The sequence below is a fragment of the Hyla sarda genome, chromosome 3, assembly GCF_029499605.1.
Source record: "Hyla sarda isolate aHylSar1 chromosome 3, aHylSar1.hap1, whole genome shotgun sequence".
Taxonomy (NCBI): Eukaryota; Metazoa; Chordata; class Amphibia; order Anura; family Hylidae; genus Hyla; species Hyla sarda.
In genome coordinates, this window is record NC_079191.1 from 248,246,617 (window position 1) to 248,260,434 (window position 13,818).

Sequence of the window (13,818 nt, forward strand, 5' to 3'; positions counted from 1 at the left end):
TCCGACCGCTGGGGCCCCCTGCGATCTCTCTGTACGGGGCCAGTCTCTCCGCCGAGATAGCGGGTGTCGACCCCCGCACGAGGCGGCGGCCGACACGCCCCCTCAATACATCTCTATGGCAGAGCCGGAGATTGTCGAAGGCAGCGCTTCGGCTCTGCCATAGAGTTGTATTGAGGGGGCGTGTCGGCCGCCGCCTCGTGCGGAGGTCGACACGCCCCCTTCCCGCGGGCTGTCGGGGCTCCGTACAGGAGATCGCAGGGGGCCCCAGCGGTCGGACCCCCCGCGATCTGTAACTTATCCCCTATCCTTAGGATAGGGGATAAGTTGCTCACCACTGAATCACCACTGGACTACTCCTTTAAGCCTTCAGCATCTTGATAAGAAAAAGCAGAAGCGGACTCAGCAATAGGCCACAAACAGAATCTCCCACAAAATATCAAATGCCATGATCGCTGTGACTAAGTGAAGGGCAACCATACCCTATGGTTTGGAGTGGACTTACGACAGCGAATTTTGCACAGTACAGAAAAAATGCAGCATGATACTACAAAAGTAAACCACTAATAAGAAAAACTAATAAAATGATTATTATAGACAATTTGCCTAGCTGTTATAAGTGCCTTCACAGACATACCTTAGATTACTTCCATTCTTTCATATGAGCAAATCAGCAGCAAGTGCCCAGAGGGAGGGGCTAATCCTCTCAAGTCTATTCCCTACAGAACAAGCAGTGCTCTGCCCGCCCTGTGGGCATCTGCTGCAAATATATAAAATAAACATAAACTGCCTGGCTCACAACCAGACATCAACTTCTGACAGATCCCCAGCACATAGAAGTAGCAGAGATGAACCTCATGGACAACACCCAGAGGCCAGAAGATGCAAGTTACAGAGCAATGACTGATGCACCATGTATAGGGACGTTATAATAGGATCTTCTGCCTGGGACTCAAGAAATAGTTTTCAGAACTAGACCTTTATTCCTAATCACAATAAGACATTTATTTGATGTGTATTGCTCTTTAACCCCTTAAGGACCAAGTCCATTTTGACCTTAAAGAGGTATTACAGGAATTTTTTTTATTTGACTGTGCTAAAGGGGCTGTAAAGTTAGTGTAGTTCTTAATATAGTGTTTGTACCTGTGTGTGACGGTTTTCTCACAATTCTTCTGTAATTTTTCCCTCCAAAATTTATTTTTACCAGCATACAAAATTACTGTTGTCTCAGATTTTTCCCAGATGGCAATGCGGCCAAGACCTGACCTCACTAGTCAGCTGATGACAGGGAGCCTGTCTGCTTTAATGGGTGGAGGGATCTATCTGCAACTAATGCAACAGTTGTAGGCACCCTCATCGAAAATCACAGGTCTTTTGAATGGATGCAGCTCATTTATGTTTCAATGGGTGGGGTGGCTTATGTGTGGGAGGGAGGAAATGGAATTATGGGATTTGTAGGCAAAAGAAGAAAAGTCAAACAGGAAATACCAGTTCACAAAAAGCTAGCCACAGTGTTATGGTAATCTCACAACATAGCCATTTAGCCCCAAGACAAGCGCAGATCCTTGCTAAGCCTGTCCATTACTGCCTGCCAGGTACGTACTAAAATCAACTTATGCTGGGTAACCCCTTTAAGGACCAGGCTAATTTTATTTTTGCTTTTTCGTTTTTTACTCCTCGCCTTCTAAAATCCATAACTATTTTATATTTCCATCTACAGACCCAAACAAGGGCTTGTTTTTTGCATGACTAATTGTACTTTGTAATGAATCCTCTCATTTAATCATAAAGTGTATGGAGAAACCAAAAAAATATTTTGTTAGGGAGGAAATTTTTATGGAAACCACAATTTTGCACATTTTGGAGGGTTTCGTTTTCACACTGAACACTTTACGGTATAAATGACATGTTTTCTTCATTCTGTGGGTCAATATGATACCCATCTCTACTAGGGATCGACCGATATTGATTTTTTAGAGCCGATACCGATAACCTGTGAACTTTCAGTCCGATAGCCGATAACTTATACCGATATTCCGTTGGCACTATAGTTCCTCCACATTAGGTGTGCAGTACAGTTCCTCCACATTAGTTGTGCAGTATAGTTCCCCCACATTAGGTGCAGTATAGTTCCTCCACATTAGGTTGTAGTTCCCCCACATTAGGTGCAGTATAGTTCCCCCAAATTAGGTGCAGTATAGTTCCTCCACATTAGGTGCAGTATAGTTCCTCCACATTAGGTGCAGTATACCGTATATACTCGAGTATAAGCCAACCCGAGTATAAGCCGAGACCCCTAATTTCAACCCAAAATCCCAGGAAAAGTTATTGACTCGAGTATAAGCCTAGGGTGGGAAATACCTCATCCCCCCCTGTCATCATCCAGACCCGTCATTAACATCCTCATCATCCCCTTGTCATCATCCCACACATCCCCCCTTCATCATCCCCTTGTCATCATCCCACACATCCCCTTATCATCCCACACATCCCCCCTTCATCATCCCCTTGTCATCATCCCACACATCCCCTTATCATCCCACACATCCCCCCTTCATCATCCCCTTGTCATCATCCCACACATCCCCCCTTCATCATCCCCTTGTCATCATCCCACACATCCCCTTATCCCACACATCCCCCCTTCATCATCCCCTTGTCATCATCCCACACATCCCCTTATCCCACACATCCCCCCTTCATCATCCCCTTGTCATCATCCCACACATCCCCTTATCATCCCACACATCCCCCCTTCATCATCCCCTTGTAATCATCCCACACCCCCCCCCCTTCATCATCCCCACCCCCCTTCATCATCCCCACACCCCCCCCCCCCCCTTCATCATCCTCTTCTCATCATTCGCCCTCAGTGGTCTTCAACCTGCGGACCTCCAGAGGTTTCAAAACTACAACTCCCAGCAAGCCCGGGCAGCCATCGGCTGTCCGGGCTTGCTGGGAGTTGTAGTTTTGAAACCTCCGGAGGTCCGCAGGTTGAAGACCACTGCGGCCTTCAACATGCGGACCTCCAGAGGTTTCAAAACTACAACTCCCAGCAAGCCCGGGCAGCCATCGGCTGTCCGGGCTTGCTGGGAGTTGTAGTTTTGAAACCTCCGGAGGTCCGCAGGTTGAAGACCACTGCGGCCTTCAACATCATCCAGCCCCCTCTCACCCCCTTTAGTTCTGAGTACTCACCTCCGCTCGGCGCTGGTCCGGTCCTGCAGGGCTGTCCGGTAAGGAGGTGGTCCGGTGAGGAGGTGGTCCGGGCTGCTATCTTCACCGGGGGCGCCTCTTCTCCGCGCTTCCGGCCCGGAATAGAGCCGTTGCCTTGACAACGACGTATCTGCGTCGTTGTCAAGGCAACGTGACTATTCTGAGGCCGGGCCCGAAGCGCTTAGAAGAGGCCTCCCCGGTGAAGATAGCAGCCCGGACCACCTCCTCACCGGACCACCTCCTTACCGGACAGCCCTGCAGGACCGGACCAGCGCCGAGCGGAGGTGAGTACTCAGAACTAAAGGGGGTGAGAGGGGGCTGGATGATGTTGAAGGCCGCAGTGGTCTTCAACCTGCGGACCTCCGGAGGTTTCAAAACTACAACTCCCAGCAAGCCCGGACAGCCGATGGCTGCCCTGGCTTGCTGGGAGTTGTAGTTTTGAAACCTCTGGAAGTCCGCAGGTTGAAGACCACTGCGGGTGGGGGAGTTCACTCGAGTATAAGCCGAGGGGGGTGTTTTCAGCACGAAAAATCGTGCTGAAAAACTCGGCTTATACTCGAGTATATACGGTAGTTCCTCCACATTAGGTGCAGTATAGTTCCCGCACAGACATACAGCCTCCAGCCATATACAGTGTATGGCTGGAGGCTGTATGCCTGTGTACTGCCCCACTTCAGTGCTATGACCACCACTCCTCAGGTCCAGCCATAGCAAAAGGTCCCAGGACCGGTGGTCTGAGCACCGAAGCGGACTTGCCGCTGGTCACTTACCATGCTGGCCAGCACGCAAAATCACCCTATTCTTACCACCTATAGCTTTTTCGGTATATGGGGCGGTATGGAGGCTCATTTTTTGCGTCATAATCTGTACTCTCTAACGATACCACATTTGCGTATAAAACTTTTAAAATCACTTTTTATTTTTATTTTTTTTAACAATGTGACAAAAAAAAAAAAAGCAGAAATGTAGAATTTTCGCCGTTCACCATACAGGATCATCAACATTATATTTTGATATTTCTGACATTTACGCATGCGGCCATACCAAATAGGTTTATAAAAAATTTTTTTTTTTTTTTTTTTTTTTTTACACTTTTTGGGGGTAAAATGTGAAAAAGGGCCAATTTCCATTTTTATTGGGGGAGGGAATTTTTCCCTTTAGCATTTTTACATTTTTTTTACACTTTTTATGTCCCCATAGGGGACTATCTGTAGCAATCACTTGATTGCTAATACTGTTCAGTGCTATGCATAGGGCATAGCACTGATCAGTATTATCGGCGATCTTCTGCTCTGGTCTGCTCGATCTCAGACTAGAGCAGAAGACCCCAGGAGACAGCTGGAGCCAGGTGAGGGGAGCTCTGGCCGCCAACTTAGATGATCAGACCCCCACGGCAGCACCGCGGGCGATCAGATCATCTATTTAAACGTGTGCATTGCCACAGATTCAGTGATCTGTATTGATCAAAGCATCTGAGGGGTTAATGGCGGACATCAGTGCAATTGCTGATAGCAGCCGAGCCCTGTAGTGCATGATGCGAGCACAGCTCCGATGCTCGCGGTCATGTACAGGACATAAATGTACAAAGTACCTCCGCACCAGGACGTACACTTACGTCCGTGGTCTTTAAGGTGTTAACCAAGATGCAAGCTTGCTATTTAAGCTAGGTTTTCATCTGCATTGGGGGTTCCCATTAAGAGTCATCATCAGTGTACCAGGAAAAATGTCACACCATGATAAAAACCCAATGGATCCCATTAAAGTCAGTTTAATCTGCAATTGGTGTCCAACACTACCATGTTATTTTCACTCTTCTGCTCCTATGACTGAGCATGACAGAACCAATGACAGTGATGTGAACCCAGAATTAGGGAACCCCTAATTAAAAAGGTGCTATTTTCACATACAACTTCAGGTTAGGGGTTACAGAAACACAATTTAAATCACATTTCACCGTTACATTGTGAGGACAATTGACAAGAATGAAGGACACTTAATACACAGGCAGAACACACGAGCAGCACCTACAGAGCACATATAAGCTATTCCACTAGGAACGCCTGTGCCACAATGCCACACACCCCCTCCCATAGACTTGCATTGAGGGGGCATGGCTTGACGTTGCAAGGGGCGTGGACATGACGTCATGACCCATGCCGCCTGTTCTAAGCATTTAAAACAAAATTTTCCGAACGCTGGGGCAGCAGAGTACCCATTTAACAGCATAAGTTGGAGCTTTTCATCAGATGTGCAAAGTTGAGAAATCCTCCCAATGTTTGCCTCCAACAGAAGGCTCAAGTACAGTCTGAACAGAGCCCTAGACAGTTTCAAAGGGGTAGTCCAGTGCTGAAAAACGTATCCCCTATCCTAAGGATAACGGATACGTTTCAGATCACGGGGGGGGGGGGATGACCGCTGATCCTGTATGTGGCCCCGGCTCGCTGGCCAGATAGCGGATGTCGACCACCACACGAAGCAGTAGCTGACACGCCACCTCAATATATCGATATGGCAGAGCCGGAGATTGCCAAAGGCAGCGCTCCGGCTCTGCCATAGAGTTGTATCGAGGGGGCGTATCAGCCGCTGCTTCGCGCGGTGGTCAACACGCCCCATTCCCGCGGGCTTCCGGGGCCGCGTACAGGAGATCGTGGGGGTCCCCAGCGGTCGGACCCCCCACAATCTGAAACTTATGCCCTTTTCCTTAGGATAGGGGATACGTTTTTCAGCACTGGATATCTCCTTTAATACACAAGTTTTACTTATTTCCTACATGTGGATACTAGGGATCAACCGATTATCGGTATGGCCGATATTATCGGCCGATAATCACGATTTTGGGCATTATCGGTATCGGCAATTACCTTGCCGATAAGCCAATATTGCCCCGCCCCCGCACCGCCCCCACCGCACCCCGACTGCCCCCCCGATCCGCCGCCCCGCACCGCGACCGCCCCCCCCGTAATGCTGGGCGGTATACCGGTATGGATTTTTGCCCATACCGCTATACCGGTCGGGCCCCTCCCCCACCCTCCGAGTCAATAAAAAAAAATTTAAACTTACCCGTAATGGGGTGGTCCGGGCCATCCATCCTGTAGTGTCCGGCGGCATTCCGGGTGGAGGGTGAACCGGTCCGGGCTGTCCTTCTCCGGGGGTCCTCTTCTCCACTCCGGGCAGGCCCCGGCCTAGTACGCTGCATAGACGCCGCTACGCCGTGACGCCAGGTGCGTCACTGCGCACGGGGGCGTCACTGCGCAGCGGCGTCTATGCAGCGTACTAGGCCGGAGCCTGTCCGGAGTGGAGAAGAGGACCCCCGGAGAAGAAGGACAGCCCGGACTGGTTCACCCTCCACCCGGAATGCTGCCGGACACTACAGGAAGGGAGGATGGATGGCCCGGACCACCCTGACAGGTAGGGGAGAGAAGCGGGTGGTGGTGGCGGCGGCCTAAGGCACCGCAAAAGCCACCGCAGTGCATTGATTTAAAGCGCCCGCTTTAAATCAATGCTCTGCAGCGGTGTCGAGGGGGGATAAATAGCCGATAACTTATACCGGAATATCGGTATAAGTTATCGGCCCTAACCTCCACTGATTATCGGTATCGGCCCTAAAAAAACGATATCGGTCGATCCCTAGTGGATACACACAGATAAAACATTCTGGGTATGATCATTTGTCATTTTCTTGGTGAAAAACCTTTACAATCACAGTAAAGCAGAAAGTTCAAGTACATGTTTACTCACCTTCCAGACTGTCCGAACAAGAGGTTCCGATGCCGGTATCACCACTGTCAGATGTAATGCTGTGTCTCCTTGTGTGGCTACTTCTGCCACTGGGTGGGGCAACTGAAGAATGCCACAGTGAACTGGCAAGCCACCCTGATGTGGGAAAATCAGCGCCTGAGGACATAACAGGAGAATAACAGTTATATTGAGTGTAAAACACCTAATATCCAACACAAACCAATTATATGAGCTCTCCTAGAAATAAAAACTGTACTCAGTGAATATTTATTGAAGTCCCTTACCGAGAACAGGCGAAAATGGGAATGGTAAGGGTCTTACAATTGGGACAGCCCCAATGAGCTGGACTATACAGAGGCCCATCCAGCAAACTAGAATTTACAAGAAAATTAACACAAATCTGAAATAACATAATTCTGCTCTAGTGAACCCTGCCTGTAACCAATAACATTTGTAATAGATGGTCCTGAGCCGAGGACCCATCTGATTCGTATTACAGCTGTAGATCTCTATTGCATTACATCATCTGTTGCTGCACACATTCATATATAATACATTCATCTGGCATGACAACATTGCAAGCCTCTATGTTTATTAGTAAAAGATGAATGTATGAAACGTTGGATTATGCACTTTGTTTCATATCAGTTTTCTTGCATGCGCACAATTGTTCAGCAACAGTGCTTTTGTTCCTCTATGTAGCATCATGGGTATGGAAAGTAGTGCCCCCACCCCCTCCCAGAAATCCAACAAAGCCTCCTACATAAACTCACTGTACACCACCCTCTACGTATGCTGTTATTTCATGTAGTATTCATAGGCTATATTCAGTTTCTTGTAGTGTATTTTGAGGTGTAGTGCAGTTGTTTTACATTTCAGATATGGCCGTTATTTTTATTACACATTGAACTACATTAAATCCCATAGAAAAACAAATATAATTAATATTATTTTGGACGAGATGCGGCCGTTTTGCCCGCGAAAAAGTGCAATATTTTTGCTTGTAAACAATTAAAAAATGCGAGCGACGGCCAGATTTCATTCCTGAACAGTTTTGTCCTTTAGTGCACTGAATTTTCTGTCCACATAACAGAGTACAGACACAACCTGCGGCCCTGTCCAAGACTGTACAGGAAAACGGCCAAATGTATGTAAGAACAATATGGAGAACATCATTTCTATGGAAACACAGTGGTGTCTGACCTCAACCTCCGGGAAGGGTGCCATTTGGAAAGCTGTGCTATAATTTTCGGGGTGGTTTTGTGTTGTCTGTAGACTTCATTTCGCCCGGTTCTATTTCCTGTGCTGATGACATATGCAGAAATATTGTCCACCCGCAGCACTGCCGAAAAATCCATTGCTTACATCTGAATGGGGATGTTCTGCAACACGTGCATGGATTTCTGCAATAAATCTGCAGATTGTGAACATAAAGGGGTACTCCGGTGTTTTTTGTTTTGTTTTGAATGAACTGGTGCCAGAAATTGAAACAAATTTGTAAATTACTTCTATTTAAAAATCTCAATCCTTTCAGTACTTATTAGCAGCTGTATGCTACAGAGGAAATTATTTTCTTTTTTAAATTTCCTTTCTGTCTTGTCCACAGTGCTCTCTGCTGACACCTCTGTCCGTGTCGGGAACTGTCCAGAGCAGCATCATTTTGCTATGGGGATTTTCTCCTGTCCTAGACAGTTCCTGATACAGGCATCAGTTGTCAGCAGAGAGCACTGTGGACAAGACAAAAAAGAAGAAAAAAAAAGAATTTCCTCTGTAGCACAGAGTTGCTAATAAGTACTAGAATGGTAAAGATTTAGAAAAATAAGTAATTTACAAATCAGTTTAACTTTCTGGCGCACAGTTTATTTAAAAAAAATATATAATAATAATTATATAAATATATAAGGTTTTTCCACCAGAGTACCCCTTTAATATTGCCGTCATACCTTTGATGTATTGACTCACCAGGGTCATTGTGTAGTCATAATGGAAGTTAAATGCCATACCAAGCCCCAGACTATGCTATGTAGGCAGCAACATTTACCTTCATAATCTAACCTAGTTTTTCCCCAACTAGTGTGCCTCCAGCTGTTGCAAAGCTACAACTCCCAGCATGCCCGGACAGCCTTTAGCTGTCCGGGCATTCTGGGTGTTGTAGCTTTGCAACAGCTGGAGGAACACAGGTTAGGAAACACGATTCTAACTAGTCAAAATAAGTTGCTACGCAGGTAGAGCACAAAAAACGACATAAGAGCAACAGTTCAGGATGCTGTATAACATTACAACAATGTACATGTCTGCATAGACTTCACTATATGAATATGTTATTCTACTTCAGCCATACCTTCCCATGATCTCTGGATGGTAAGAAGGCCTATTGTATTGTAAAGCGATTGACACCATTAGCATTGTAATCTAGAAAGACAAGGTGGAGGAGGGCAGTCCATGCAGCTGTGCCAGCACTGGGAGCCCTTGGCAGAGACAGAATTCAGCTCCGCTTTACCCCAGGGATCTCATTATATGAGCCTGTTCTGCAGCATTCATCCTCCCGGATGCCAGCCTGCGGAGCACCTGAGACCGGTAGTGTGCTCTTGTGACATTCATAGAAACCTTGAAGCTGCACGCGTTCATTACGCCTCAACCAAGTCTTATTTTTTTAAGTGAAGCCATGTAAGGGTTAATGAGGGGAAGAATACACCATAAGGGTACATTTTACGCTGCGGATCCGCCGCTGAAGGACCGCTGTCTGGTGCTTTTACATGTGCCTGTTCGGAGAAGCAATACACAGCTACAAGCAGACACACTGAAGCGATGTGCTAGTCACCACGAATGCACGGTGTACTCGCACACATCGCGGCCGCTCCTACTGCTCTATAAGCTAGGCAGAGATCTGCCGCGATGTGCGAGTATACTGCATATGTGCACGGCGACTCGCACATCGCAGTGCGTCTGCTCGTAGCAGCGTATTGCCGCTCCGAGCAGGCACTTGTAAAGGTATCATACAGCGGCGGATCCGCAGCATAAAATACGCTGGGGATCCGCTCGTGTGAACGTACCCTTAGGGCAGTGGTTCTCAGCCTTTTTTGCGACTGTACCCCTCGTGCCCCCTGCATTTCTAGGTGGGGCATTAAAGAGTTGTGGATAGGAGGCGAGGGTATATAACGCCCCTGCACTTACTGGCGGGGCATACATGACGTTTTGTGGACCCCTCCCAACCCTCCCTTTTTTCAATTTATCCATTACGGGGTATGCCCGCTGAAGGCATGCCCTCCGTCGCGGTTATGGGCACAAATCTGACCACTTAAGTTTAATGTCTTTCATACAGGTATGTATGTATCGTTGTAATCACGAGCACGAGTGAAGCCCCGAGCACAACTTAACATTCTCACTATCCCTGCAGGCAGAAACGTCTCCCGGTGATGTGGAGGAAGAAGATTTTACCATATCACATGTTGCCATGCGTTAGATATGGGAAAATCTCATGACAGGTTCCCTTTAATCTGTAGGATGTAGCACATAAGTCTCTAGTTCTAGCAAATAACACCCTGGGTTTAGCAGCACCATCGTCATATATTACATCATGTAGCATGGGAGGATACCCCATTCCATAAACATTATATATCATCCAACTGAGCCGGGTAGCTGGGGACTAAAGGTTTCTTTTTCAATAAACAAGCGTCTTGACAAATCCCTCCTTGTGTGTGTTCAGTAAGACAACAATGTGCGTTTTATAGGAGGAAGAAGCCCATTTTTGCCATATAAATGACTTGGGTACAAAGTGTGCTTCATTGTGAGAACCCTTTATAACCCCTGCCTCCACCAGTGATGGTATAACATACTAGCATTGTTATGGCTTGAGCAAAAAAAAAACTAAATAAATAAATAACTTTCGACCTGACATTTGGAGGCAGAAATGCGAGCGGGCAGTGCCAGCCTACTATCTGATTCCCCAATTACAGCCAGCGGGATCAGAGCTATAGATTACACATCTTTCCTGACCTACATTTCACATTCAGGCACTGCGATCGATGTCAGCGTGTCTGCAGTGGACGCTAAATGCACGGAAAAAAAAAAACGTCATCTTATTTTCTATATTCATTTAATAACTATGAATAGCAACTAGAACACCTTGGTAAGAAATATCCCTCACAGGTTATAGGATATTGAAGGCCAGATAACAATCTGCCTGTAGGGTTTTCACAGCTCAGCTTCTAAATCTTAATAAGCTGAGGTAAAGTGAAAGTGGAGCTGTGATTGGTTGCTGTAGTAAAACCAGACATCTTGGACAGATTGATAAATCTAGGCCAGTGTTTCCCAACCAGTGTGCCTCCAGCTGTTTTAAAACTACAACTCCCAGCATGCCTGGACAGAAACACTGGCCTAGGACAATTTACGACAATAAGCAATGTTCACCTTCACCATTTCCAAATTTTCTGCTTGCTGCTGGCAAATAGAAATGGATCATAACAATCCATGATTTCAGATCCAATGTAAACAGAGCCTAAGGTTATGTTATTATTCACAAATTCCCATCTGAGCCTAAGCACAGATGGGACTGATTCCCAATACTAGGGACCCCCACTAAAATTAAAATATAACTTTTATTGGTTCTATTTAAAAGCTTAACCTATAGTAATCATATGTGCAGGTATAATATTAAAATGACATAGGAGAGTAGGACCTTGTGTGGTATTGTAGTAAAACCACTTCTAGTTGAAGATTGCTGTAATGGTGTATCACTGCGTTTTCCTTAATGGTGCTGGCTCTGACACCTAGATATTTCTGCCCCTCACACATTAACAACAATGTCTCCCTTATTTCGGTCCGTCACTATGCTGTTAAAATATCACTAGCATATACACCCCCCCCCCCCCCCCCCCTCCTCGACGTTTCACTGGGTAAGACCAGCTTCGTCAAGGGTCGGGGTAACACTGGCGTGACAGACCATATCCCTATGTAGGGATATGGTCTATGTAGGGCTATGTTCACACAGCGGAAGGTTCGCCGTAGCAGAGTACCAATGATGTCAATGGAATTCTGGTGCACATGGTGGAATTTCTGCTCAGATTCTGCTTGTAAATGCACTGTCTATGAGACAGCGCATTTCCGAGCGCTCACCGGAACATTTAAATGTGTGAAATGTCTACCAGTGTTTTCCGCCTTAGGGTATGTTCACACAGGAATTTGGGCGGAAATCAAGCAGAAATTTTCTGCCTCAAAATATTGTTACTTTTCCACAAGAACTCACAGAGATTTCGCGCGGAACTCCGCGAGGAAATGCAGGTTTCATGCGGAGGAGGAGTATCAAGTATTTCTATTCATAAATATTTTTTTTTCATGCGGAAATTCCACGCGAATTACGCGCCTATTCCGCGCCAATTCTGCGTGGAAATGCTTCTGACTGAATAAAAAAATAACATTGATCTCTATGGGAGAATGACACTGATCCCGCCTGAAAGAAAGAACATGTTCTTTCTTCAAGCGGAACAGACTTCCTCGTCAGAATTCTGCTTGAGGAAATTCCTCAGTGTGAACTGAGGGGCAGAAATTCTGCACAGCTCTATGGGGATTTCACTGCTGAATGATTTGGAGAGGAAAAAGCAAGCAGAATTACTCGTGGAAATTCCTCTCCAATTCCTCAGTGTGAACATACCCTAATAGTGGAATTATGCAAATGCAAAACTATGTCTCCGTTTACATTCAGCTTAGGCTCCTGATATACAAGTAGCACACTGACGAGCATTTTAAGAAATGCATACAGTTTAGTATCCGTTTTGCAGAATCCCATTCAACTGGACAGAATAATCAGTGGAAAAAATAAAGTTTGCCAACATGGATGACGGTTGCAATATATGCCACAAGGACAAGGACACTATTGTCATGTATTGCCACTGTACCTTATGGAAATATTTAATGTAAATGCTGAACGTGCACAAGAACCAAGAAGTGAACATAGCCTTACATTTACATCAAATATGTGAAGTGAGACCCATAGTAGATAAGGCTGAAAAAGTAAGACTAAAGGGCATCAAGGCCTGATGGGAACTGCACATATGTTTCCCATGAAAGATCAAAAAGAGTTAAATACAGAGATAAGGAAGAGTCACAACACTGGAGACTGCAGCCATTTGCTGGGCCAAAGAATTCAGAAAACATAACCTATAAGTAAACATCAACTTATTTCCCCAAATATCAAGGAAGCTAGAAGCATTTTTTGAAGAGAAAATGCTAATTTTTATTCTTATTCTTTATTCCCTGATGAACCCACATATACCTGTTATAGAGGAACTGCGTTGAAATAGGAGCAGCCACTATCTGCGACGTTTGTGGCTTATAATTTATGAATAGGAGCATACACTATCTTTGCCTAAAGTAAAATTGGCTCAATTGTTTTTAAGGTCGTTATCAGATGTTTAGTTGTATTGTCCTTCGTTTTTCTCCTAGATTTACGTCCTGTGTATGACCGCGAGCATCGAAAGGGTGCTCGCGTCATACACGGCTGGTTCCGGCTGCTAGCAGCAGCCGGGGACCCGCCCATAATGACCGACATCCGCGATCGCACGGATGTCTGCCATTAACCCCTCAGATGCCGTGATCAATACAGATCATCTGCGGCATTGCGGTACTTTGATTGGATCGACTGCAGCGCTGCCGCGGGGATCCGATCATCCAGCATGACAGCCGGAGGTCCCCTTACCTGGCTCTGGCTGTCTCCCGGGGTCAGCCAGCGCTTAACAGAGGGGCCGGGGCCAGCACAGGGAGTGGGGGCCATCTTCAGCAAGATCACCCTCCATTTATTCTGCTGATCAGTTGGGGTAGGAGTGATCAGACCCCAACCAATCATACATCAATAGTCTATCCCAGGTCTCAGAT

The 13,818-nt window shown here is 46.3% G+C and overlaps 1 protein-coding gene across 5 annotated transcripts in view; it reads right to left on the reverse strand.

Moving 5' to 3' along the window:
• Positions 1–13,818, reverse strand: part of CEP85L (centrosomal protein 85 like) — a 185,407-nt gene that overhangs the window by 123,020 nt on the left and 48,569 nt on the right. For 4 of the 5 annotated variants that reach the window (XM_056566428.1, XM_056566427.1, XM_056566426.1 and 1 more), the window contains exon 2: positions 6,949–7,104. In XM_056566428.1, coding sequence (XP_056422403.1) covers positions 6,949–7,104 — 156 coding nt within the window. Of the gene's footprint in view, positions 1–634; positions 758–6,948; positions 7,105–13,818 lie in introns of all 5 variants that reach the window. The other variant, XM_056566430.1, reaches the window with a different exon arrangement.